This window comes from Elephas maximus, chromosome 10, assembly GCF_024166365.1.
Source record: "Elephas maximus indicus isolate mEleMax1 chromosome 10, mEleMax1 primary haplotype, whole genome shotgun sequence".
Taxonomy (NCBI): Eukaryota; Metazoa; Chordata; class Mammalia; order Proboscidea; family Elephantidae; genus Elephas; species Elephas maximus.
Genome location: NC_064828.1, coordinates 117,732,696 through 117,760,511, shown reverse-complemented (window position 1 = coordinate 117,760,511; position 27,816 = coordinate 117,732,696). Strand labels below are relative to the sequence as shown.

Genomic DNA, 27,816 nt, shown 5'->3' with positions numbered 1-27,816 from the left:
TGCCTCCCTCGACATGGGGTCCGCGACCCAGCAGTAAGCAGCTACTGGGACAGGTGTGTGCTCAAGAGCAACCGAAATCAACCACCAACAAAGATCTCCCCAGGTGTCGGAGAACGTCAGTGTTCTGAAGAGACTTTGCCTTTCTGCCATTTCTATTCTAAATCAGAATTTCTATTCTATTCTAAAAGGTTTGCAGTATGACGTTTTAGAGGAACTACTACTCAAGAAACACCAACTAGGAAAACTCGGGGTCCAGATGAACCCAGCATGGGGTGTGGCTTCATGCAGCTCCTTCTGGCGCATGCATTTACTCCAGAACGACTGGCACCCTGGCACTTACCTCCTTGTTAGTTTTGAAGTTAATTTACTAAAAAGATTAGTGGAGCCCCGGCTTCGAGTCTGGGACAAGGGTGTGGCTTCGTGGGACAGGCTGGGTGAGGCAGGGGGACCGTTATACGTGGCCGTCCGCCGCTCCCGGGGCTGGCCGTGGAAAGTGCTCCGACTGGCAGTCCCTCTGGGGAAGCGAATGCGGTCAGGGGTGGCTGCACTGCTAACACTGTGCGTTGAAGCAACTGGAGTGCTCTGGTCAGGAATGGCACTGCAAGGTGAGAGAACAACACATTCTTACATCTTTGTTCACAATACCTGGCTCTCTGGCAGACACAGCACACAAACTTTACACTCACAATATATTTTCATATACAAGGGAGAAGATTCGCTATAACAAATCCAGGTGAAGGGGGTGTTTTCCAGGACTTGGGAGCAAAAGGTAAGTTAAGCAGAAAGGGTTTGGAGGAGTGTGTATAATGACACAGAGCCTCAAGTTTAAGGGAACAATACATATACATTTTTGAGAACCGAATTAATGCAGGGAAATTCTATGACAAAGAAGGGCTAACCCAAGCTTCTCCCCTTCGCTTCCCTCTCAAATGCTAAATTGCAGAAACCCTCCCCATAGAAAAGTACAGTGTATGCAGGTGTTAACTGGAGAACAGGCAACCAAACAGTTTTGGAAGCACACACAAAGGTATAATAATTATAAAATTCCACAGGCTGAAAGCAACCCGGAGGGGAGAGGGAATGTCTGTACGGACACCAGGGGACAGAATGTGCTGAGCTGAAATAAAGCGGAGGAAGGACACCCCGTGGACGCTGGGACAGGACCTTGGACCGCCAATCGACAGCACAAAGTTCAGAGCACTGGGTGCACATGGGTCTCCTCCTGAGGAAGGTGTTTGTTCTCACACAGCTGTGACGTTACCTCCCCATCACTGTCGACGGACCAGAGGCTGACACAGACGTCGGCCTCTGATGTCTCAGCTGAGTACAGGCAGAAGCTGTGGTACAAACTGAGGCAGGGCTGGCTGCGTATGGAAGCTTGCACTTCTGCCAGGCTGGGAGGGGGCTGGGTTCAGGCAGCAGCAAAGACTACAGTGGGATGGACCAGTGACAAAAAGAGCAGCCTGTCCTTTACAGCAGGCACTTCCTCCCCAGGCCACCTAGCCTTTGTCAGGAATAAAAACCTCTTTACACTTGTGTTTTGGGGGTTCTAGAGCAACTGCTAATCTGAAGTTCCCCAAGACTTTTTTTTTTTAAACAGTAATTAAATAGATGTATTACTGGAAAGAAGAGAGAGTAACACCTCACATGTTTTAGTATCTGTTTACGTGAGAGGGCTGAAGTCTTCTGAGCGACGCATAAAATAGAGCCTATCCTAAGAGACGTCTACGTTCAAGTCTAAGTGGTAAGGCGAATGTGTAACAGGGCAGATTGCTCTCAACCTGTTCCCAGAACACACTGCTAGGTTTCAGGGGATTAGGAAAATCACAGGTGTAGTAACCGCAGTTGTTGCATCGAAGTATCCTATGTTGTTATTAACGATAGAGTTTTTAGTCAAAGGCCATTCATTCCTTTACAAAGAACAGATAAAATTCCTAAAAGGAGTCCTGGTGGTGCAATGGTTAAGTGCTCACCTGCTAAATGAATGGCTGGTAGTTTGAACCCACTAGCCACTTTGCAGGAGGAAAGACCTGCGATCTGTTCCCATAAAGATTACAGCCTAGGAAAGCCTGTGGGGCAGCTCTATTCTGTCATGTAGGGTCGCTGTGAGTTGGACTCAATAGCACACAACAAGATTCCTAAGGGGTTAACGGAGCACCTTTTTTCAAGATGGGAAAACTAGTAAGAGCAAAATAAGAACAAATTAACCGTTGAGAGGGAAAAAGAGAGCAGTGACTAGAAGTCCACAGTCTCACCTGACAGACAGCCACACAACAGAACTGTTGATGTGACTGTCACCATAACCATACCATTCCTCAACTCAGCTTGGCATCACACACTTGGAATTCCAAAGGGACAGTTTCTATCCTTTAAGTAATTTAAGGAGACTCAAGGATTTAAGGCTCGGATCACATTCTTTGTGTCTTTCTGCAGAAACCCTTTCAAAGTCTGGAGGCCAGGGCCGCCCAGCACCTCCTTGTCCCCATTCCCATACGTGAGCAACCTTGCTGTCCTGTCTGCCCCTCACCTGCCCACCCCCAACTTCTCCCACAGGACCTTTTGTCAGCATCCTTCCTCACTGGCCTCCCTACTTTTCTGCCAACCCACTTCTTATAGCTGCGTGCCTCCTAAACACAAACTGGACCTTGCCACTCATCTGCCTGGAACCCTGCAGATGCCCATAAGTCTTTAGCATGAAGTTCAGATGCCGCCTCCTGGCACCCAGTCTGGCCCCTGTTCTCTCTCTGGAGCCTAACTTTGTGATGATGGGCAGGACTCTGGCCAAGTGTCAGGCCACAGGACTCTTGCAGGTGCTCTCCTCTCTGCCTGGGACCTGGCATCTTTCTGGGCTCTCTTCCAAACTCAGTTGTGAGGTCACGAAGTCTTCCCTGAGGCACACTCCTATTCAGAGTTCAACTGCTTCTTTCTGAGTATTAGTTCACGCACCTATTACTGCCTGTCACACTACACAGGAGAGATCTTCGCTGCCTGAGGTCCTTGAAGGCGTGGCCTGCAAGTTCAGCAGCAAGGCCCACAGAAGGCAGGTCTCGCCAGTTAATTAAGTCGGCCTCAGTTTCCGACAGCTGCCTGTGAGGGAGCAGGTCTTTATAACACGCTGCTCCGTAAGAGCCGCCTGTCCCTGCGTTTCTGCCGATGCCTCTGCCCTCTGGACTGGGAGAGAGCCTCTCAGTCATCACAGAAGAACCGGAAGTGAACACTTCACGAAGGTGGAAACACATTCCGTGTCCATCCTTTCCCTGTGGCCACGGCACCTGGATGTTGCTTTGGGGGAACGCTGCTTCCCAATTCAGTCCCTGGGCTTCTGATGATGCTGCCTCCATCCCATACTTCTCCCAGCTACCTCGGCCCACGACAAGCTCAGAGGAGGGCCATGCCCAGCCCGGACCAGTAAGGGCAATGAGACGCCTCTAGGCCTCTTGTCTGTAGGACAGCTGAGTGTGGGAGGGAACGAAGCCTGACTCTGCACAGAGCCCAACAGGGGAACTGCTACAGTGGAAGCAGAACTACGACAGGGACTCAGACCCCTGGCCTGGACCTCATCAGCATGGGAACCAAGAGATGCCCCTTTGACTGTGAGCCACACGGACTGGGTTTTCTGTTGTCTACAACACAGAGGGTCCTAGCTGATTCAGGTACTTAAAGATACGCATGACTGCACCCTGAACACACACACGTTACAGACAAGCACACTGCCACAATCCTGTGCTCTACCATCTGTGCAGAGTGGCCAGGATCAACTGTCTCCCCCTGCCCAGCTGCTGACATTCTCAGGCCCAAATTCAGGGCAAGGGTCAACGGATGCACGAGAAGAGCAGGGATGGAGGGGAGCTAGCGGTTGTTTGCAAGGCTTCTTCCCTAGAGAATAAAAATGATCCCAAGACTATGGAGACGCAGGGACTTTGAGTCAGCAACCAGAGCAAGCGAGTGCTCTACCCAGCCCCATGTTCTTACATAGAAACTCTTCAGATTTCCCTGTGCCAGAAAAACAATTTGCCACAACCTATACTTACCAGACACCTACGGTTCACTTTATTTTTCACACAGCAAAACTGATAAATCAGAAAGATGACACTATAATAGTCAGTAGATAAAACTAATTTTTAAACAAGAAAAAAACTATTAAAATCAATTATATTGCCTAAGAAATATAATTGCAAGAGAAAAAAACCAAGCTACATTAGGTGAGGCTTTAAAACATCACCCCGTGTTCACAGCAGGATTCTGAAGCAGTGAAGGAGGGCTTAAGATGTGTATAGGCTGTGGTCTGACCTTCATGTGGTTATCAGCCACGAGCACTCTCATGTTGGGTTCTGTACAGGTAGTCCCTGACTTATGACGGGGTTTCATTCTGATGACTCTGTCGTTAGTTGGTCCTGACACAATGAGAAAACTTTTTTTTTTAGTTTTCATTATTATTGCCTTTTATTATCCGTCTCTCTATAAATCCAGTATTTGTCTTTGGGGGCTGGCACAAGAATGACAGGAGCAAATTCTGCACTGCAACACTGTATGTAATACATGCTACTAACAATAAGGTGTTAAAGACAGAAAAAAAAAAGGACGATCTTAAGTATCGTTCATGGTAACTCCAATACGCCTTAAGTCAGTGGCTACCCATACATATCCACACATCCCTACATAGTCTTGGCTATCAGTGGAGCTTAACGTGCTTCTTTCAGCAGCTAATACAGACCTAGGCATCCTGTCACTCGCGCTTGTTTTAAATTAGTCAAGGAATAAGATACATGTACGGGAAAGAAGAAGGAGCCCTGGTGATGCAGTGGTTAAAGTGCCCAGCTGCTAATCGAAAGGTCAGTGGTTTGAACCCACCAGCCCTTCTGTGTAAGAAAGATGTAGCAGTCTGCTCCCAGACAGATTACAGCAGAGGAAACCCTATGGGACAGTCTTACTCTATCCTGTAGGGTTGCTATGAGTCCAAATTGACTCGATAGCAATGAGTCCGAGAGAGAAGAGGAGAATGCAACAATCCACTTGGCGCCAACTTTAAGGCAGGGAAGAGCTGTCACATTTAGTGCCTTACTGGAAGTAAAAAACAGAACCACTGGTTTGGCACTTAAACCCTCCAATGATTCCCAGCTTTTCCATTCATTTGTAAGAATGACAATATTAAAATTGATGGACCCTGTCTTGTGGGGCTTGGCCTTGAGGCTCTTTTGCTAAAGATAATGGTGACATTTTCAAAAGCAAAGTATTTAAATGACTGATGCTAACAGGAGCAATGGGTTCCAGTCAGGATAAGGAGTCACCTCCACAAGGAGGAAGCTGTCTGCAGGCAGAGTGCACGAGGTAACGACACTAGAAAAGTTACATGACTCTTAAAATTACTTTTAAAGAGTGAACTGATTTTAGGAAAGGAGAATCAGAAGAGCATGCACTTGTGCACATGCACCCTCACGTGCGCACATGCAGGCACATATGTACACACACGTACTCACACGCACATGCAGGCACGCACGCACACACATGCACCCTCACGTGCACACATGCACGTATGTACACACCCACACCCACACACATGCACACACACGTACTCACATGCACATGCAGGCACGTACTCACACGCACATGCAGGCACGCACACACACGCACCCTCACGTGCACATGCACGTATGTACATATACTCACACGCGCATGTAGGCACGCGTGCACACACTTGTACACACACGTGCATGTACTCACATGCACTCACATGCACGTGTAGGCACACGTGCACACACACACACGCACATGCACACAGGTGGGGAGCAGACAGTAGATCCTTGTCTCAAACATCCTTAGGAAAGTCTGACTCTGAACCTCAGAGAACCACATATTCTAAAGTTCAAAAGAAATCTGATAAAATACTTCAGCAATTTAGAATAATTTCTTAAAACAAGAGCTTTGAAACATTTTTCTAGTCCTATAATCTGAGATCTGTTACATACCAGAAACTTCCGGCTAATTAACTCTTCTACCAATATCTTCTATTAAGTACCTTCTGAACTAAAAGAAATTTAATAGATTTGAGAAAAAAACCGTAATAAAAGAAAATCTGCCAGAGAAGAGGCCACTATTAAGAAATAAAGGTACCAATCATCATCTGTGAACTATCTAGCTCACTCATCTACGCAAAGACACCTGGAAGACAGCTGCCTGCCAACCAGCCGAAGACATGCATGTTCGTGCCCATTCCAAAGAAAGGTAATCCAACAGAATGTGGAAATTACTGCATAGTATCACTAATACCAAATTTTGCTGAAGATAATTTAAAAATGGTTGCAGCAGTACATCGACAGAAAACTACAGAAATTCAAGCCAGATTCAGAAGAGGACGTGGAACAAGGGATATTATTGCTGATATCAGATGGATCCTAGCTGAAAGCAGAGAATACCAGCGAGATGTTTACCTGTGTCTTATTGACTATGCAAAGGGATTTGACTGTGCGCGTCATAACAAATTACGGACAACATTGCAAAGAATGGGAATTGCAGAACACTTAGCTGTGTTCATGTAAAACCTGCACACAGGCCGAGAGGCAGTTGTTCAAACAGAACAAGGGGGTACTGCATCTTTTACAATCAGGAAAGGTGTGCCTTGACGTTGTAACCTTTCACCATACTTATTCGATCAGTATGCTGAACAAATCATCTGAGAAGCTGGGCTATATAAAGAACACAGCATCAGGACTGGAGGAAGATTCATTAACAATCTGTGATATGCAGATGACACAACCTTGCTTGCTGAAAGGGTAGAGGACTTGAAGCACTTACTGATAAAGATCAAAGACTACAGCCTTCAGTATGGATTACACCTCAACATAAAGAAAACAAAAATCCTCACGACTGGACCAATAAACACTATCATGATGAACAGAGAAAAGACTGAAGTTGTTAAGGATTGCATTTTACTTGGCTCCACAATCAACGCCCATGGAGGCAGCGGTCAAGAACTCAAATGACGTATTACATTGAGCAAATCTGCTGCCAAAGACCTCTTTAAGGTGTTAAAGAGCAAACATGCCACTTTGAGGACTAAGGTGCACCTTACCCAAGCCATGGTATCTTCAGTCGCCTTGTACGCATGCAAAAGCTGGAGAATGAATAAGAAAGACCGAAGAAGAAACGATGCATTTGAATTATGATTCTGGTGAAGAATAGTGAATATATCATGAACTGTCAGAAGAATGAACAAATTTGTCTTCGAAGAAGTACAGCCAGAATGCTCCTTAGAAGTGAGGATGGTGAGACTTCACCTCATGTACTGTGGACATGTTATCAGGAGGGACAGTCCCTGGAGAAAGACATCATGCTTGGTAAAGTAGAGGGTCAGCAAAAAAGAAGATCCTTAACAAGACAGACTGACACAGGTACTGCAAAAATGGGCTCAAACGCAGCAACGATTCTGGGGATGGTGCAGGACCAGGCACTGTTTCGGTCCATTGCACATAGGGTCATGATGAGTCAGAACTGACTTGAAGGCACCTAGCAACAATAATCTAGCCTGAATACTACACTCAATTAAATCATGAATAGTCTTTAATCATAAGAAAAAAGACAATTTAAAACAAACGCACACATACGGGTAAGAAAAGAGAACACCAGACTGTATTTTAAAAAATTCACAAATAATCACCATAATCTTACCTAACAAATCTTTGTCTACGTATTCATTCAAACCTAAGTGGTTTGTGAAGCAGGGAAATGTAAACAGTTTGGTTGTAAGGATGAAAGAAGAGAGTACTCTGCTTCGGCTGTCACGGAAGTTAGTGATCAAACATCTCACTTGACTAATGAGATTTAAAGGAAACAGAAACCTTATAATTTCAGAAGGTAAATATCAGAAGAAACAGTTTTGATGTTAGACACAGGAATGTGACATGAACTGTCTGCAACAATCCAGTTAGAGAGAGATGGCGTGAACCTGTTGATCTGCGGGATTCTACCCTGGGCCCTGTCTGCCCAGTTAGACAGAGAGAGATGGTGTGAACCTGTTTATCTCAGGGATTCTACCCTGGGCCCTGTCTGCCCAGTTAGACAGAGAGAGATGGTGTGAACCTGTTGAGCTGAGGGATTCTACCCTGGGCCCTGTCTGCCCAGTTAGACAGGGAGAGATGGCGTGAACCTGTTGATCTGAGGGATTCTACCCTGGGCCCTGTCTGCCCAGTTAGACAGAGAGAGATGGCGTGAACCTGTTGATCTGAGGGATTCTATCCTGGGCCCTGTCTGCCCAGTTAGACAGGGAGAGATGGCGTGAACCTGTTTATCTGAGGGATTCTACCCTGGGCCCTGTCTGCCCAGTTAGACAGGGAGAGATGGCGTGAACCTGTTGATCTGAGGGATTCTACCCTGGTCCCCGTCTGACTTGTCCCTCATCTCTCCGAATTTGGTTTACTCACCACTTTTCCAAAAAGGAGACGACATGCCACCCTGGGAAATCTGTCCTATACTGATATATTTAACCACCTTCTACCAACCCTGTTTCTTCTCCCCCAAAACTAACTCTACTGCATGGTCTCTGCATTTAACCTAATCCCAGGTCACTGACTCTACTTATTTTCTGATTTCATAACCCCAGGAAGTTGTTTGTGAGACATGCCTCTTTAAATCATGCTCCTACTATGCGTGCTCCCTCCTCAGCCACATTACAACCATTCAGGAGTGCACTGAACAGTGCTTGTCTTATTTCAATATGTTTGCCACTGGTTAATTCTTACACATCCTAAAATAATTTGTCATCATCTACATAGCAGAGAAGGATAAAATGGCATTTAAACTGGGAAAACAATCCCTAATGGCATACTGCTTTAATAAAATTCTTCCATATCAAAAACCAACCAACCAACCGACCATTCAGGAGGCTGGAATCTGAGCTCTCAGGGATCTGTCTCAAGTGTGTCTCTTTCTAAGGTACAGACTATGTTACTTAAGGGCCATGAGAACCTCCGGCAAACTTCTGACCTTTAGCCTAAAGTTCATGGTCTACCTTGCACTCCTTGCTTCAGGTCATCCTCCCACTGCCCGACTACTGCCCCACGGTGGACCCACAGCTTAACACTGATCTCCTCCAGGATACCCTCCAGTTTAACTGACCATCTCGCTCAGCCATGAGGATGAAGCACTGTAGAATGGGGTGGGGCGGGACGGGGGGGAATTTGGAATCCTGGTATCTTCCTATAAACTAGCACCCAAATTTAACTTACCTTTAGAGAATACTTACTGTTATTATTTGAACTTCAATTACAAAAGCTGAGAAGTTCTCAGTTCCTTTCAAAAAAAAAAAAAAAACAAATTTTCTTGAAAACAGATAAAATTTCCTACCTGTTTTCTCTGCCATTCTGAATGACTGAGTGCCTATCAGCAGTGGTTCTTTCACTACAAACGTAAGTATTTCGTCGCGTCATTCCACCAGATGCTGTAGTACTCTATTTAAAAAAAAAAAAAAAGGCATTTGTCTTAGAAAAATTATACACATTCTAAACCTATTTATTTGTATGAAAACCTATGCTAACAATAATCTCTAAGGATTATTTTAGTTTTCATAAAAACTTAAGTGCCTAATACTATTTCATAAGAATAGTACAATGAAAACTAACTCATCTACGTAGACATGTCTGCGTAGAAGAAGACCTTCAATGAGATGGACTGGCACGGTGGTTGCAACAATGGGCTCAAGCATAGCAACAATTGTGAGGATGGCACAGGACTGGGCAGTGTTTTGTTCTGTTGCGCACAGGGTCACTCTGAGTCGGAACCGACTCGACAGCACCTAACAACAACATACTAAAATAAGCCCCCAGGTGGTGCAAATGGTCAACGCGCTTGGCTACTAACAGGAAGTGGGAGGTTTGAGTCCACTCAGAGGAGCCTTGTAAGAAAGGCCTGGCGATCTACTTCCAAAAACCAGCCCCTGAAAACCCTGTGGAGCACAGTTCTCCTCTGCACGCGTGGGCTCGCCAGGAGTCGGAATCGACCTGATGACGACTTGTACCCTGGTGGTAATACTGGCATACCAACAGTAATGGCCAAAAAGATGAGCAAAGCGGGGCAAAGAAAGCACCCTCTTCTCTCTTTCCTGGCAACAAAAATGGAAACTGGCTATGGTAGTGTGACTTTGAAAAGCTGGGACATAATAACCAATAAAATAATCGCTCACAAAGCAGGAAGACAGAGTGACCCCCTCTTTTCAAAAACTGACACTTTGAAAAGAACAAGCATGGAACAACAGTAACAGCTAAGGAATGTTATCAGATCAGAACAATGCTTAAGCCACCTTTAACATAGCAGGAGTAGACCAAGTACAGAGAAACTGAAGACTGATGGGAGAAAACTGTAATATCGTTGCTAAACAGTCCTTTTCTTCCTCTATAATGATACACGGGGCTGACTGATAATGTATGGATATGCTTTCAAAAGGGCGGTGGGAGGTGTGGAGAGCAGTGGGGACGGAGTCATCCAGGCGGAGGATCCCTGCCCTCCTCTGGTGACTGTCAGGAAAAGTTGCAGACCGAACTGAAAGTGCAGGGCTGTGGAATGGCAACCCAATTTTATGGCAACCGGAAGCCAGAATAAAACTTTTTCTGACAGCATTTGCTCTGACTGTGCAGTCACACTTCTTGGGTTCCTTTATGCACCCGTCGTCCTCCACAGAGTGGACCAAAGCTTCCCCACAGGCTTTTTGGGCAGGTGGCTGAGAAGGGAGGGCCGTGTTAGCGTCCTGCTCGTAGGGAGAGACGTGCTTATAGAATACCCTTAATGTTCACTTTTCTGCAAATCCTTCCTGAAATTACTTCTGGGTGTGCTAAGAATATAATTACTATGTTAGGTCAGAAAGAACATACTCCAATACATGGGAAAAGTTTCTGGGTGTGAATATATTCAATTCAATGTAATAAATACTTCCTGACTCCCTTCATACTGGGGAGGTTTAGTTAAGGGTAGGGATTAAGAGCTGGATTCAGGTCAGCAGTGTCATTTTAGGCAACTACTTAACTCTTCATCATTTTCTTCACCTGAAAAATAAAGACACTAAGTAACTACACCTCAGAGTGAGTATTAAATTAGCCAATACAAGGGAAAGTCACTTAACACAGTCCTGGGTGGGTGGGTGGTAAAGACTCTATCAGTTCAAGTACCACTTCGTAGGCATGCGGGCAGTGGGACCCTCTAGAGATGACCATCAAAGGTGTCTGTCTGCGGCACTGCCACCTTTCGTTTTTATTTAATTCTTCTGTTAGACTGTGAGCTCTTTCCATCTCTCAGTGCCTGACACAATCTGGAGGCTTAATAGATATTTGTGGAGTAAATGGAAGCAGCTCTTGAGGGAATGACCCAGGGGCAGTTCAACTCCAGATACCTACCAAGCAGGAGGTGATATCTGCCCTGTGGGAGTCCCTGGGGCTCAGAGGAGGGTGCGATTAGGACAGGCTTTGTGGAAGTGGCCTGTGGGCCTTGAGGCACAGGCAGCACCTCTACAGGTCGAGCCTGGCATGGAAACACAGTGAGGAAGGGATTCCAGTCAGGCGAAAACATGGGAACCAAAGGGACGAGCCAAGAAAGACTGCCCAGATGGCTCAGCCATGGCGGCCTAGGGAAATGCTGCAGGGTGAATGTACTCACGCTAGGGACTGTGGAGCTCTTCTTTCGCTCAGGGATATCTGCCTTGTTGGGATTACTGGCATTCCCAAGCATGGGGCTGGCCGGCGCGATCCCCCTTCCTCCAACAGCACTGCTGCTCGGTTTCCGGGAAGGAATTCCATCTTCTTTGAGGTCACTGTCTGCGGTGCTGGTCTGACTCCTTTTCGGATACGCCACAACAGAAGGAATAGCTGGTCCAGCTAAAATAAAGAGTTCCCTTTTTAAAAGTCAGAGGAATTAACACATTTTACCCTATGAAAGCAAAATTACTGTATAAGCTCACCAAAGACTTTCATCTTAAAAAATGTAAAACAGTAAAATCCTCTATGATGTTTCCCATTTACGTATTTTTCTCTATGCGATGAGCTCAGTTTTGAAATTTTACTTATTAGTTCCTAACATGCTACTTTTTCTTAAAGATTTTTTTCTACTACTAAGCTTCTATAGTTGTCCTTTGGAAACACTGTAAGGGGTGTTACTGCACAAACGACTCATGAAACAAGCTCCCTAGATGCACACACATCACGCAGAATGAATGGTTCACCTTGTGCACGTGAGCGAATGACACCCTTTCTGTGTAAGACACGTCTTCGCCTTGGAAGAGAATGATAAAGGTTTTAGGAACCATTTCTTCTGAAACTTTATCTTGGACTTTTTAAAAAAGAAGTTTATGGGTCTCTAATAACCTCGACTGTTTTAGGCTGCGGGGAAGGAGAGGGCTTCTATCCAGAAAGTCTAAGCTTCTAGATCAACGGGAATCTGAGCAGACTGGCGGAGGGGTAGAAGCAGGGGAAGGCATGTGCCTGTGTGCCAGCGGTGCAGGAAGCCGGCTGGTGGAGGCTTTGGTCACATCCAGGGTGCACGACTCACTGAGAGCTGCAAAAAACCACCTGAAGACTCCTCCAGGAGCACAGGAGCTCCCAAACACTTCTGGAAACTGGTGACTAGTATATTTATTATATACACTGTCCAGTGGTAGGAGCCCTGGGGGTGCAGTCATTAAGAGCTCGTCTGTTAACCAAAAGGTCAGCAGTTCAAACCCACCGGCAACTCCTTGGACATACTCTAGGGCAGTTTTACTCTGTCCTACAGCGTTGCTTTGAGTCCGAATTGACTTGACAGCAACAAGTTTACAGGTCTAATGGTAACCTTAAAAAAACAGCACCAAATGTTCATCGTTTATTCTAAGGTGGAGGAGTTTTTATATTTTATATCTATTAAAAAAAATGATGGGGATGGGAAGCTAATTCTGGGGAAAAATGTAAATGGTAACTCTATTTGGAACTAAATTAAAAATAAACAAGGAGTCAAATTTATCTATGGGGAGAGAGCAGGTAAGGTTTGAATTGGCAACTTGAACACATAAAGAACTAAGTACAGAGTGGTATTACCCTTAACGTTTACCTTTCTTCTCAAAATCATGTAATGGTACCACACCTGTGGACTTGTGTGACTAGCACAGGTGGGACAGAGCTGTCCCCTTCTTTAGTCATAGCCGCTGCTCCCTCAGCCCAACGCCCACTTCTCTGGCCTTTGGCACCAGTAACACGTTCTCGTCTCTATAATGCTGCCATTTCAACACTGTTAGGTGGATAATCATACAGTATATAACTGCCTGAAGGCTGGCTTTTTTTCAATCACCATAATTCCCTTGAAAGCCATCCAAATTGCTTTGTGTCTCAACAGTTTGCTTCTTTTTTATCACTGAGCAGTGTTCCATGGTATAGATGCACCATAGAGAAACGATTTTTATGTGGTCAAAGTGACCAGGCTTTCCTTTCATGGCTTTTGTGTTTGGGGTCATAGTTAGAAAGCCCATACCTAATCCAAGCTATAAAGGAAATTATCGCATTTTAATTAATTTTTATTGTGCCTTCGCGTGTTTTCTTTAATTACTTCTGTAGCTTTATGCTTTTATATTTACAGCTTTGCTCCACTTACAGAACCACATCTGTCCACACCTGGAATGCTGTGTTCAGCTCTAACCACCAGATCTCAAGGTAAAAGAACAGAGATGGAACCAGTACGGAGAAGGTACGGGAAACAAACAAGGAATGAAGGGGGATTTCATGGGAGATTGTACTTTTAAAAGCTCGGTCCAGACCAACATAGACTTGGTTTCTGAATCCTAGAATACTGGAATTAAAGGAACTACCCCAAAAGGTAATATTCATGGTTAAGGGTAAATAAACACACACACAGGTAGGGTCTCAGGGTTTCAACACACAGGGCTGCCTTGTAGGTGGAACAGCTGCAGAGTTGAGTCAACGTACCCTTTGGGGTTCTCAGCCTTACAAAGGATTCACTTCTATAGTGAAAAGTTTAAGAGGGAGGGTAACTTAGCACACCAACAGAAAGAGGGTGGCTGAGAATGACAACAGCCAAAAATATAAATTACTTAAAGCAAGTCTCTAGGACTGCACAGTCCAATATGGTAGCCACTAGCCACATGTGGGTACACTGTTGTTGTTAGGTGCTGTCGAGTCGGTTCCAGCTCATAAAGACCCTACGTTCAACAGAACAAAACACTGTCCTGTCTTGCGCCATCCTCACAATCATTGCCATGTTTGAGCCCACTGCTGCAGCCACCGTGTCATTCCTTTTTGTTGAGGGTCTTCCTCTTTTTCACTGATCCTCCACTTTACCAAGCATGATGTCTTTTTCCAGGGACTGGTCTCTCCTGATAACATGTCCGAAGTATGTGAAATGAACTCGCTTCCAAGGAGCATTCTGGCTGCTATACTACTTCCAAAACAGATCTGTTCATTCTTCTGGCAGTCCATGGTATATTTCAACATTCTTCACCAACATCATGATTAAAATGCATCATTTTTCTTCAGTCTTCCTTATTCATTGTCCAGCTTGTGCATGCATATTAGGCAACCGAAAATACCATGGCTTAAATCAGGCACACCTTAGTCCTCAAGGTAACATCTTTGCTTTTTAACACTTTAAAGAGGTCTTTTGCAGTAGATTTGTCCCATGCAGTATGTCATTTGATTTCTTGACTGCTGCCTCCATGGGTGTTGATAGTGGATCCAAGTAAAATGAAATCCTTGACAACTTCAGTCTTTTTTGTTTATCATGTTGTCGCTTACTGGCCCAGTTGTGAGGGCTTTTATTTCCTTTTCGTTGAGGTGTAATCCATATTGAAGGCTATAGTCTTTGATCTTCATCAGTAAATGCTTCAAGTCTTCTGCACTTTCAGCAAACAAGGTTGTGTCATTTGTACGCTGTGGGTTGTTAATAAGTCTTACTCATATCCTGATGCTGCGTTCTTCTTCATACAGCTTAGCGTCTCAGATTACTTGCTCAGCATACAGGTTGAATATGAAAAGACACAACCCTGATGCACACCCTTCTTCGTTTTAAACCACGCGGAATAACCCTGGTTCTGATTGAATTACTGCCTCTTGGTTTATGTACAGGTTCCTCATGAGCAAAATTGAGTGTTCTGCAATTCTCATTCTTAGAAATGTTATCTGTAATTTGTTATGACCCACACAGTCGAATGCCTCTGCACAGTCAATAAAACGCAGGTAAGCATCCTTCCGGTACTGTCTGCTCTCAGCCTGGATCCACCTAACATCAGCAATGGGATCCCACGTCCCGCATGCTCTTTGGAGTCCAGTTTGAATTTCTGACCGTTTTCTGCTAATGTGCCTCGACAACCGGTTTTTTTAATCACCTTCAGCATAATTTTACTTGCGTGTGATATTAATGATACTGTTCAGTAGTTTCCGCATTCTGTTGGTGCCTTTCTTTGGTGTGGGCACGAATGTGGATATCTCCCAGTTGGCTGGTTACGTAGCTGTCTCCCAAATACCCTGGCATAGATGAGTGAGTGCTTCCAACATTGCATCCACTTGTTGAAGCGTCTCAATTGATGGTCCGTCCCTTCCTGGAGCCTTGTTTTTCACCAATGCCTTGGTTCCTGAAGTAGCTGAACATCCACCAATTCTTTTTGGTACAGTGATTCTGTATATTCCATCTTCTTCTGACGCTTTCTTTGTTGTTCAGTATTTTGCCAACAGAATCTTTGGATGTTGCAGCTTAAGGCCTGAATTTTTTCTTCAGTTCTTTCAGCTTGAGAAATACGGAGCATGTCGTTCCCTTTTGGTTTTCTGACTCCAGGTCTTTGCACATTTCATTACGATGCTTCACTTTTTGTCCTCTTGAGCTACCTATGATATCTTCTGCTCGGTGCTTTTACTTCATCATTTCTTCCATTCCTTTAGCTATTCTATGTTTGACAACAAGTTTTGGAGTCTCTTCTGACATCCATTTTGGTCTTTTTTTCTTTTCTTTTTAATGTTCTTTTGCATTCTTCATGTATGATGTCTTTGCAGCACTCATCTGGTCTCTGGTCATTAGTGTTCAATGCGTCAAATCTGTTCTTGAGATGATCTGTAAATTCAGGTGGGATATGCTCGAGGCCGTACTTTGGCTCTTGTGGACTTGTTTTAATTTTCTTCAACTTGAACTTGCATTATGAGCAACTGACGGTCTGTTCCACAGGCGGCCCCTGGGCTTGTTCTGACTGATAATCTTGAGATTCTCTATTGTCTCCACAGATGCAGTCAGTTTGATTCCTGTGTATTGCATCTGGCAAGGTTCATGTATAGTCACAGTTTATGTTGTTGAAAAAAGGTTATTTCCAACGAATAAGTCATTGGTCTTGTAAAATCCAGGTTTGTTTCCATCGCCAAGGCCATATTTTCCAACTACTGATCCTTCTTTGTTTTCCAATCACCAGTGAATATCAACATATCTTGATCGCATGACCAATTTCAGACTGCAGAAGTTGGTAAAAATCTTCAATTTTTTCATCTTTGGCATTATTAAATTTGAATAATAGTTGTATTAACTGGCCTTCCTGGCAGGCATATGGTATTATCCTATCACTGACAGTGCTGTATTTCAGGATGGATCTTGAAATGCTCTGTTTGATGATAAATGCGATGCCATTGTTCTTCAATTTGTCACTCCCACAGAGTAGACCATGTGACTGTCCGATTCAAAATGGCCAATACCAGTCCATTTCAGCTTACTAATGCCTAAGATATCAACGTTTATGCGTTCCATTTCATTTCTGACAACTTCCGATTTTCCTAGATTCATATTTTGTACATCCATGTTTTGATTATTAATGGATGTTTGCAGCTGCTTCTTCTCATTTCAAGTCATGCCACATCAGCAAATGAAGGGCCCGAAAGCTTGACTCCATCCACGTCATTAAGGTTGACTCTACTTTGAAGAGGCAGCTCTTCCCCAGTCGTTATTTTGAGGGCCTTCCAATCTGGGTGCCCATTTTCCAGCACTATGTCAGACAATGTTCTACTGCCATTCATAAGGTTTTCACTGGCCAGTATTCTCAGAAGTAGACTGCCAGGTCCTTCTTCCTAGTCTGTCTTAATCTGGAAGCTCCACTGAAACCTGTCCACGTGGGATCCTCCTGGTATTTGAAATACTGGTGGCATAGCTTCCAGCCTCACAGCAACATGCAAGACATCACAGTACGACAAACAGAGAGACAAGCGATGGTGGGTACATAAATGTGACTAATTTAAATTAATTGAAATTAAAAATCATTTCCTTAGTTAAGTGCTCAGTAGCCACATGTGGCTAGCAGCTACTCTGTCGCTCAGTACAGATACAGAACATTTCTGTCATCACAGAAAAGTTCTGCCAGACAGTGCTGCTTTATGAGGTCAACCTGATGCGGTAATGGGAAAAAGGGTGAACAGAGAGCTACAGACCGAAGCAGGGGTCCTACAGGGGCAAACGGTAAGGGTTCCGTCCAACTAAGCCTTCCTAGTAAAAGCCCATGAATTTACCAAGGAGGTCAGAGCCGTGGGGTACCCAAGCCAGTAGCTGTAGGAAGGCTATGAAATAAACACCAAGAAGGGAAATCTAGGCAGCCCCCAGCCCCAGGAAGCCCTAAGCGAAAGGCTACGCCCCATCGTTAGGGCATCTGGGCAGGGCGGTCACAGACTTACCATGATCACTGTACCGCCTCTGCTTCTGGCTTGAGGAGACACTTCTCTGCACCTTGTGGTGAGGGGACTGGCCAGTGCTGTTGTTGAGATCACTGCTCGGCCTAACCTTAGCAAGTGAGAGATTGCTGCTAGAACTGGAGTCACTAGCATCCAGCTAAGAGAAAATGAGAAAAACAGAGCGAACCACAACACGGACCCAAGTGGTTCATTAGGACACTACACTTGGAACCTCTAATAACACAGTTCATTCAGAGAGAAGACTCGCACTGCACAAAATGGTGGGCCTTCACCAGGGAACTGGGAACACTCAAAAAAGGAAATGCACTGTGACCTTCTTTCTAGGCTTTCTCAAATAACTTAAAATGCTCTACTTCATCTGATACTTTACTGATATAGGCTATCTTATGAAAGACAAGTTTGTGACAATATCCATTATTAAGGTTTATCATCTTTAGTTTAAAATAGTAGTTTACAATCGTCATAGGAGTTAGATTTGTCATCTACGGGTAAATTTAAAAATGATATAACAAACATGTTGTATATACTAAAAGAAAAAACAAAAACTAAGAGAATAGTTTATATGAACTGGTAGTTTACATTAAGAATATTTTAGCGTTTCCTGTCTGATTACTCTTACCTCTGAAGATTTTCTCCCCAACAACAAATATGTAGCTGTGATTTCATCATATTTCATTTTACTAAGAGATTCTTGAATTTCTTCTTGTGAATATCCCATTCCCACCATAATATCTAAAAGAAGGGTACAATACAGTTTGTGTGTATTTTGTTTGGGTAAGCAATCATTTGTTTCAGGGTTGTTTGACCTAAAAGACTATACATTTTCTAACGTAAATGAGCAGCTAACTTGTTTCTGAGTTACTGGATGTTTATAGGGAACTGTAGGGAAGTTCCTAAATACGACAGAACAGGTAAGCTGATTCATGAACGTGTGCTTCCCTTCCTGCTGTGCCCACTCTAGCCATATCCATATAAATCAAAGCAGAAACGTGGTACTTGCAGGAACACACAGAGGCACAGGGGAGGGCACAGAGAAGTTACCTATTCTCTTCTGGTCTGAGATGTCTAACTCGGGCTCCACGAATGGTTTCAGTTCATCTTCCTCGTGCCCTGCATTGATCCACCTGTCCTTCATGATTTGCTGGAAAGGTGAACTGTTCGTCAGCAGTATAAAATAATACATACAGATAACTGCAGTATTTAGGAGAACTTACTGTTAAAATTTCATTGATTATAGCTCAAAGAGAAGCTTTATAAAAAACTTTAATGTCTCAATTCCTGTTTTAACATCCATAATTAAAAAGCCCCAGGAAAATATTCAGGATGTTACACAAACCAAGCAAGTTCTAAAAACATTTTAAAGTTGGTAATTATTTCTATTTATGAGATTACCTCTAGAGTGCCTCGTTTAATTGGATTTAGCACCAGGAAACGTTTGAGAAGGTTTTCACAGTCTGTGGACATGTAGAAAGGAATTCTGTATTTCCCTCTTAATACTCTCTCTCTCAGTTCCTTGAGATGGGGATAGGGTGGGGTAGAGAGGAAAGAAACTCGTGAATCAACTTTTAGATTAAAAAAACAAAACAAAACAAAAAACAGTCTACCACTGAAGCCCACATGTTGATTGACGTAACATTACAAACATTACCCCGTATTATAAAATCCTTTTAGAATTTGGAAGACCATGGTTGTAACGGCTTCCTGTACCTTTAGGTTTTGTCCATCGAAAGGAAGTGACCCACTGACTAGCGTGTAGAGAATGACGCCCAGGCTCCACACGTCCACCTCGGGCCCATCGTATTTCTTGCCCTGGAAGAGCTCTGGGGCCGCGTATGGAGGACTGCCACAAAACGTGTCCAGTTTACTGCCAACAGTAAATTCATTGCTAAAACCAAAGTCTGCTATTTTAATGTTCATATCAGCATCTAACAATAGATTTTCAGCCTAGAGGGAAAACATCAAGACAAAATGAAATTTAACCAAAATATAATTGGAACTGTGATAGAATTAGGCATTTCATAAAAGCTCTTTGTAATGACATAAAGTTAATATAGCCTAATGAATAAAATGAGAAAATCTTCCCAGGGGAAAAAAAAGAGGAGATAAATTCTAGCACTAATTTTTAAACATCGAATGCCCCAAAAGCAAAAAATATTGGATGGCTTTTTCAATGAAGAATAATAAAAGGCTTAAAAAAAAAAAAAAAATAGGTACTTGATTTAATATGGACAGCCCCATTTCATAAAAACAGCTAAATAGTAGTAAAATGGCTATTACCGGGGAGGGGAAATCACAAACATCATCAAGACACAAATTAGTCATTTTCATTTATTTTGACAAGTCTTCACTATGTGGCTACTACACCCCAGGCATTATATTAGTGTCTGGATGTAAAATGGTGAATAAGACAGGGCCTTGCCTTCAAAGAGCTCATAGTTCAGAAGGGAGACAGAAAAATAAGCAGTCGCACTAGTGTAAGTGCTCGGGAAGGGGAGGTGTGGGGAGCTGTGGGACCAGTACCACAAGGTTCCGGAAGGTGTCTGAGAGGAAGTAAAATCTAAGCCCTTGCCTGAAAGGCCAGAAGGTTTAGCTGATAGCAGTGGGTGAGTTGGGTGAAAGGTACTTTAAGAACAGTCTGAAAATCCCAAGGTAAGAGAGAGCATGCTTACTCAACTGGTAGGAAAGAGATGCAGAGAGAAGGCTGGGAAAGGCCAAGGATGACTCACAAAGGGCCGCCAGGTGAGCTGTGGTGGGAAAGTCTGTACGTTCATACTTAGGCCAAGGAAGCCACTGAAGAGTAGTTTGAGCAGGGAGATGACCATCCTGGCTGCAATGTGGAGACCAGATATGGGAGTAGGAGGCACTAGGGGTGCAGGCAGAGCAGGCCAGGAGCCACTGGAGTCATCAAGAGGGCAAGGGCGGTCTCGACTAGGACAGTGGGAACGGGGACAGAAAAGTGAGTGAGCTCAAGAAACACCCGGCAAGCAGGGGCAGTGGAATCTGGCGGCAGGACGGTCACGTAAGGAGAGGGAGGCAAAGAGGCGACACTCGTCACTGAGGTGAGGGGCACTCTGATTTGGGGGGAGGGTTTAGGCTTTCAACTCGCTGAGCCTCAGGTGCCTGTGGAATGCCAAAGTGAAGGTGCCCTTTTGTCACCTGGATCCTGGGTCCTAGCAGACAGCTCTGGCTGAGGGACGGATCTGGGGTCCCCAGCATACAGGTGGTCACCGAAACTACCAGAATGGACGAAGATGCCCCTAGTGTGGGTGTGGACAGGAGCCACCACCTTGAAGACAATTATGTGAGGAGTGAGTACCAAGTGCCAGAGTCTAGACAACATTTAGAGAAATGTGGCTGTGATGGTGAAGAGAGGGAAAGGGTGTGCCTGGAAGGGGGACTGTGTGGGGAGGTTTTTCTGTAAAAGAGGGTACAGACTTGAGTACATGTCAACGCTGTGAGAAGTCAGCAGGAAAAGAGGGAGCATGAAGGAACACAAGAGAAGGAGGCAGCGAAGAGCTGGATACCTGAGAAGGCAGGAGGAAGCAGGACCCAGGCCCCAGGAGGAAGGGCAGCAGAGGTGCCCTTCCCTGTAAACGAGAGGCAAGAAGCAAAGGATGGTGAGAGGCAGTGAACTCTGAGGCCTGCTGGAAATGGACGGAGTTTCTGCCTGGGGCTTCTATTTTCTCTGTGAACTATGAAGCCTCAGCATATGTCGAGTGACCACAGTGGTGGAGGGCCGTGAAGAAGGCCTCAAGTACCCACTGCTGTGAACAGGCGAGGATGCTGGCAGGAGGCCAGGCAGCACTGACGATGTTGTCAGGGGAGACCACCTGTTTTGGAGGCCCCTGAGTGTTTGGCTGTGTGAGGATTTTCCTCCACAGATCAACTACAGTAACTGAGATGTAAAGCGCTTCTAATTAATAAACCTGATTTTTCTGTAAGGATTCCTGATTACAGGACTGAGCCTTTTCTACTTAATAACGCAATCTCTCTGTACCCGCGCGTCTCCTCACCTTGAGGTCTCTGTGAACGATGTGCTTCTGGTGGCAGTACTGCACCGCTGACACAATCTGGACAGGAACGGGCGAGGGTGACAGTCAGCACTGGTGTAACTCACACTTAGACGAACACACTTCATCAACGTTCACACAGGCAATATGCTCAGCAAACACTCCAATGTATCTACGTGGAGCTCTAAAAACAGTTTTCTTAAGCTCTGAACTTTTCCATTTGGATGAACTTAGGCTGGGCGTTCTTCCTCTTCTCTCTAGTTTGGCTGACAGCGCAGCTGTTCTGGAGTGTGGGGCAGGCCCAACCACAGGGCCTGGAGGACGCTGGCTGCCCCAGGCCCAGCACCAAAGGCTCCTGTGCAGCCTTTCCACGCCCGGAGGACCAACCCTGACTGCCTGGACACCACGGACTGACCACCCACGGCCGGTTCTCCTTCAGGCTGGTTTTCCTCTGCTACTACTTGTCCTCCCAGTTAGTCTGTGGCCTAAGACACTCTTGTGGGTTCAAGGACAGCTGAAGTTTCTTAACCTGTCTAAGGATCAGTTTCCTCTTCCTCAAAATGAAAGAATGAACGTTGCAGTGTCATATCAACAAGGATCCCTCAACGCCCAGCAGTGTGCTTTTATTTATAGTTTTCCTAAATCTTATTTTGTTGTTGAGAATATACACAGCAAAACATACACCAATTCAACAGTTTCTACACATACAATTCAGTGACACTGATTGCATTCTTTGAGTTGTGCAGTCACCCTCACCCTCCTTTCCTGAGTTGCTCTTCCCTCATTAAAATAAGCTCACTGCCCCCTAAGGTTCCCATCTTTTGAGTTGCTGTTGTCAATTTGATTCCATATATATAGTTCTTAAAAGAGCACAATGCTTAAGGCAGATAGTTTTTACTAGTTAAGCTAAACTATTTTTTGTTTTCAAGAAGACTTTAGGGGATATTTTTGGTTTAAGGTTTAAAGATTATTTCAGGGTAACAGTTTCAGGGGTTCATCCACCCTCCATGGTGCCAGGAAGTCTAGAGTCTTGGAATTGGAGGTTCTGCTCTGTATATTCCCCCTTTTGATCAGGATTCTTCCACAGAATCTTTGATCAAAATGTCCAGTGACAGTAGCCAGGCGCCATCGAGTTCTGGTCTCACGGCAAAGGGGGCAGCTGTTCAGGGAGGCAATCAGGCACACCTTCCACATCCTTCCCCTATTCCTGACTCTCTTCCTTCCTCTGTTGCTCCAGGTGAATGGAGACCAATTGCTGTGCCTTGGATGGCAGCTTGCAAGCGTTTCAGACTGCAGGCAGTATGCAGTGAACTATGGGTTAGAACAGAGGCACTAACATGTTACCAGGCCAATTAACTGGGATGTTTCATGAAACTGTGAGCCTAAACCTCCAAACCAAAGAACCAAATCCCAAGGGGTATTTACCTGTACACAAGCAGCCTCAGCAGCTACTCTTTTCTTCCTTTTTGTTGTTGTTATGAACATATTACACAGTTTTTGTCAGGTCAACTTTTTACAGGTGTACAACTTACTGACAGCACTTAGAATAATCAGCTGTGCAACCGTACCCTTAATCAATGTGATTTTTCCATCACCATTAACCCTCCTTTTCCTGTCTCCTCCGGGCCCTGGTAAGCACTAACAAATTTTGTTCTCTATACATTTGCCTTTTCTTATCTTTTTATATAAGTGAGGTCATACGATATTTGACCTTTTGTGACTGGTTTATTTCGGTCAGCATAATGTCTTCAAGCTCCATCCATACTGTAGTATGTATCAAGACTCCATTTCTCCTACTGGCTGATTAGTATTCCATTGTATGTATGGACCACATTTTGTTTATCCATTCTTCTGCTGATGGGCATTTAGGTTGTTTCCACCTTTTGGCTATTGTGAATAGTGCTGCGAGGAACACTGGCGTATAGGGCTCTTTTTGAGTATCTGCTTTCAAGTCTTCTGGATACATGCCTAGGAGTGGGATTGCTGGGTCACACAGTAGTTCTGTTTTTAGCTTTCTGAAGAACTGCCACACTTGTCCACAATGGCTGTACCATTTTGTATTCCCACCAGCAACAGATAAGGTTTCCAATTTCCCCACATCCTCATCAACATTTGTCATTTTGTTTTTTGTAACCTTAGCCATCCCAGTGGGAATGAAATGGTATCTCATTGTGGTTTTGATCTGCATCTCTCTGTTGGTTAATGATGCTGAGCATCTTTTCATGTGTTTGGTGGCCATCTGAATGTCCTTTTTGGTGAAAAGTTTATTCAAGTCCTTTGCCCATTTTATTATTGGATTATTTATCTTTTTGTTGTTAATTTGTTGAAGATTTATATATTTTGGTTATTAGATTCTTGTTGGATCACAGTGTGCTTTTAAATTAATCGATTCCTAATTGTTTCTGTGACTGGCAATGTTAACCTAAACAACTGTTTTACTGAAATTTCAAACTTACTAGTAACCTGAAAAATATTCCTTTTTCTAATTATAAAAGTTTACATGCTCATTATAGAAATTTTAGGAAACTTAGAGTAGTATATGCAAGTATATTCCTGTTATTCTGGTGCCTGTGTGTTTAAACACGTGATTACATATGTCCAAAGCTGGGGTTATAATGAAAACACTGTCTCCAAATCATCGTCTGCTCTTAACTGAAAGCCACCTGCCCCCACTTACGGACGTAAAGTCTCAGAGACATCGGTTCTATAGGCTGAAATTTTGGTTCAGTATAAGCAGCAAGGAGAAGCCGGAATGGAGCTAGGATGAGATGATGCCAAAATCAGGGTTTCACTAAACAGCCTCATTACTTTATATAAAATGAATATTCAGGCTACCAGACCGACTCATAATTAACTAAAGGTACAAAGATTCCAATGCCAAGATACAGTTTTTAAAGCACCTGTTACTTTGGATTATCACCACTGCCGTTATATTCTGTAAGCGTGAAAACTGGGGAAGTGAAACAGCTTTGCTTTCCCAAAACAAAGTATTAAGTTTGTTAGCTTGGTATATTTTATCTTACTACTGCCAGATCCAACTTTTTCCTTTTTCTCATTCACTATTAGTTTTTTTCCCGACTTTTTTTCTCATATGGAAATTTTTCTTGTAGGTTATTTTCAAATTCTTTTGAATCAAATTCAACAATTCCCTGCCCTTTCTCAAAGAGATCAAAGACTTTCTCTTCATTTAGCTACAAACAGCTTAAAGCTAACCCAATGCCACAATAATCTGAAAATAATCAACTTTAAGCTATTGCTTTTCTGTACCCTGCTTTTAAGTCAGAAGCAGTCATTTCTAAAGAAGGCTGAGAACAGTGGTGTTTTCCAGGGTAAAATTCGAATGTTGCCTGCTTCGCTTTCAGACATACATGAGCGAATGGCAGCAACATTATCAACCCACCAGGAAAAAGGTGAATAAAAATGATGGAGCCAGGAATCCACTCATTTTCTTTGAAAAGGATAAGAGCTCAACCAAAAAATTAAAACTGCCTAAGCAGTAACTAGGATGGGAAAGGTGAGGAGTAAAGCCATCTGCTGATGAATACGGAAAGAAGGCCTATTGTTAGAAAAGGATGGTGCCCAGTGCAGTCTGTGTGCGGCAGGCCTTCCTCTCTGACATAAACAGGAAAGCATTTTTTTATTTAAAGTAATGATGAGTTGTAAGCTCCTGGAAGGCACGACAATTAGAAGGCACAAGTGGAAACACCAGTATCAAACTTGGTCCTTCCAAGTTTAAATGAACAGTCTCAGGGAAATACCACCTCAAGGAAAAAAGGCCACATTAAAGGGAAACAAGGCTACGCTGTAAGTCAAGTGGTGATTGTAAAGGCACACACATAAACCATCTCTCCTGGTGCAACCAATAGGTTCCTCAATTAAAGGCGTCAGGCTTTCTGCAGAGAATGGAAACCAGAACCCAGGTTACTTCCTCACGCTTTACTAAGTGTCCCAGCCCCTCTGACAGTCAGGCCCCAGGGGCTGGATACAGACGGGAGAGGAAAGGTGCCGTGGGTTCACAGGTGACCCCTCCGTGGAGAGGTAGGGGCACAGGTCTGCTGCTGCTGGCTGACACCAGCCCTTTTCGTCAAGGTCAATAAACCACATTCATACAGAAGTTTACAAATCAGACAGTCATTCAAGTGGGAAGGGATTTAGGCAAAAAACCTTGGCTTCTAGGTGGGCAATTGATAAAAATTACAAGAGTACAGTTATGGAAAGGGTCATACAGACTCATTCTGTAATAAAGAGAAATTTGGGTTTCCTCCCATAGACTACAGAATCAAATAACCTCAGAACCGGAATGAACGTCAGAATTCATCAAGTATAACTACCTTTTTTAATGGGTGGAAAAACTGAGGACTAGAGACGCTAAGTAACTAGCCAAAGTTAGTTTCAACTTTGATACTTAGGTTTTAATTCAAAGTACCATTAAGCTTCTAAATTAAGTTTAAGCAATGGCAAAAGCTAAGAAACTTATATATAAATGAGCATACAACCAGACTAAGCAAGTCAGAAGACGCCGTGTAAAGGAAAACCTGAAACTTGGCTCAGCACTGCCTTTTCAAGTATGTGCACCTTTTAAAGTCTCCAACTATCCCCCTACCCTGACAACCTGATGTGTGAGTAAACAAACAGCTAAAGGCTCTGAGGAAAATGAGGCTGCACCTCTATTTAAATGCAGACCCTGTAACTGTGGAAGTGCAGAGTTAATTTAAAAGTAATGAAGTACATGCTCTTTCATCTCAGTCAGAGGTCAGCAAATGAGGGCCTGTTTTTGTAAATAAACTTTTACTGGAACTCGGTAACTCATGTTTATGTCTGAGAGTCTACGGCTGCTTTGCACTACAGCAGCAGAGAGGGCAGAGATCACGCAGTCCATAAAGCCTAAAACATTTACTAGCTGGCCCTTTACAGAAGAAGTTTGCCAATTCCTACTCTAAACAACACAATATAATGATTAAGAATTTGAGTTTTGGAGTCAGAGGAGCTGGGTCTGAACATATGGCAGCTCTGCTACATGACAGGCATGAAATTTTGGGTGAGTTATTTAATCCTCCTTTGCCTCAGCTTCCTGATCTATAAAATGGGTATACCAAATCAACCAAACCCATTGCCGTGGAGTCTATTCTGATTCATAGCGACCCTACAGGACAGAGCAGAACTGCCCCATAGGGTTTCCAAGGAGCTGCTGGTGGATTCAAACTGCTGACCTTTTGGTTAGCAGCCAAACACTTAACCACCGAGCCACCAGGGCTCCTAAAATGGGCATACTCCTCCTTAACTCACGAGGCTGCTGCACAACTTACATTATTGTAGGTACAGCACTTATTCCAGTATCTGGCAGGAACGAGCAATCAAAAAATAGTAATTATTAATAAAGATAGAAGAGGGAAGCCACCTCTATTCTTAAAACCTGCTTTTGTTAAAACAAGTGCCTCTTTCAAGAGTGGGGTGGAAGACAAAGCAAGAAGTCACTAATTAACAGATTAAGTGACACCTGGTCTTGGCTTATGTAAGGCAAAATGAATGATGAATGTCGGGATCGTGACTCTGTTTGTTAAAAATCCTGAAATTAAAAAAAAAAAAAAGGGTTTTAATGAATGTAACCACATGTGTTTTGAAAGGCTCTAGTTTTTTAAGGCTCTACTGTCAAAAACTGAAGTAAAAATAGTAGGAGTGTGACTAAAGTCCTGATCACAAAGCTGAGAGTAGGTCCCGTGGCTGCCTCTAGCACAGTGCCTTGTGCAGGAAAGATACTAATAAAGTTTTGTTGTACTGAACGGACAACCCCTGCTCCATCCAACAGGCCTCATGAACACTAACAGAGGCAAACGCTTGCTTCAGGGTTTAAAATATCTTTATTAAATTAATAAAGGAGTGTTTATTCATACCTGTCTAAATTTAGCTCTTGCTTCTTTTTCCTTCATTCTTCCATGTGCAACCAAATAGTCAAACACTTCACCTATAATTGAGAGAAATGAAAGTCAGCAGAAGTCCTACTTCTCGAATTAATTTTCCCACAAATTGACGGTGTTCTGCTTTTAGCAATGTTTTAATTTTTATTTTTAATTACAGGTATGAAGATAGCCAGAAAAATGTGAAATCTGAACTGAGCTAGCCATTAGTTTAATCAC

The 27,816-nt window shown here is 43.8% G+C and overlaps 1 protein-coding gene across 10 annotated transcripts in view; it reads right to left on the bottom strand.

The window, feature by feature from the left end:
- MARK3 (microtubule affinity regulating kinase 3) overlaps nt 1-27,816 on the bottom strand; it is a 97,554-nt gene that overhangs the window by 8,088 nt on the left and 61,650 nt on the right. For 8 of the 10 annotated variants that reach the window (XM_049899565.1, XM_049899567.1, XM_049899566.1 and 5 more), the window contains 10 exons: nt 27,574-27,644; nt 21,686-21,742; nt 19,380-19,616; nt 19,065-19,184; nt 18,714-18,813; nt 18,292-18,404; nt 17,655-17,808; nt 11,638-11,855; nt 9,340-9,443; nt 341-598 (listed from right to left, as the gene is read on the bottom strand). In XM_049899565.1, coding sequence (XP_049755522.1) covers nt 341-598; nt 9,340-9,443; nt 11,638-11,855; nt 17,655-17,808; nt 18,292-18,404; nt 18,714-18,813; nt 19,065-19,184; nt 19,380-19,616; nt 21,686-21,742; nt 27,574-27,644 — 1,432 coding nt within the window. The remainder of the gene's footprint in view (nt 1-340; nt 599-9,339; nt 9,444-11,637; nt 11,856-17,654; nt 17,809-18,291; nt 18,405-18,713; nt 18,814-19,064; nt 19,185-19,379; nt 19,617-21,685; nt 21,743-27,573; nt 27,645-27,816) is intronic. The other 2 variants (XM_049899568.1, XM_049899570.1) reach the window with 1 other exon arrangement.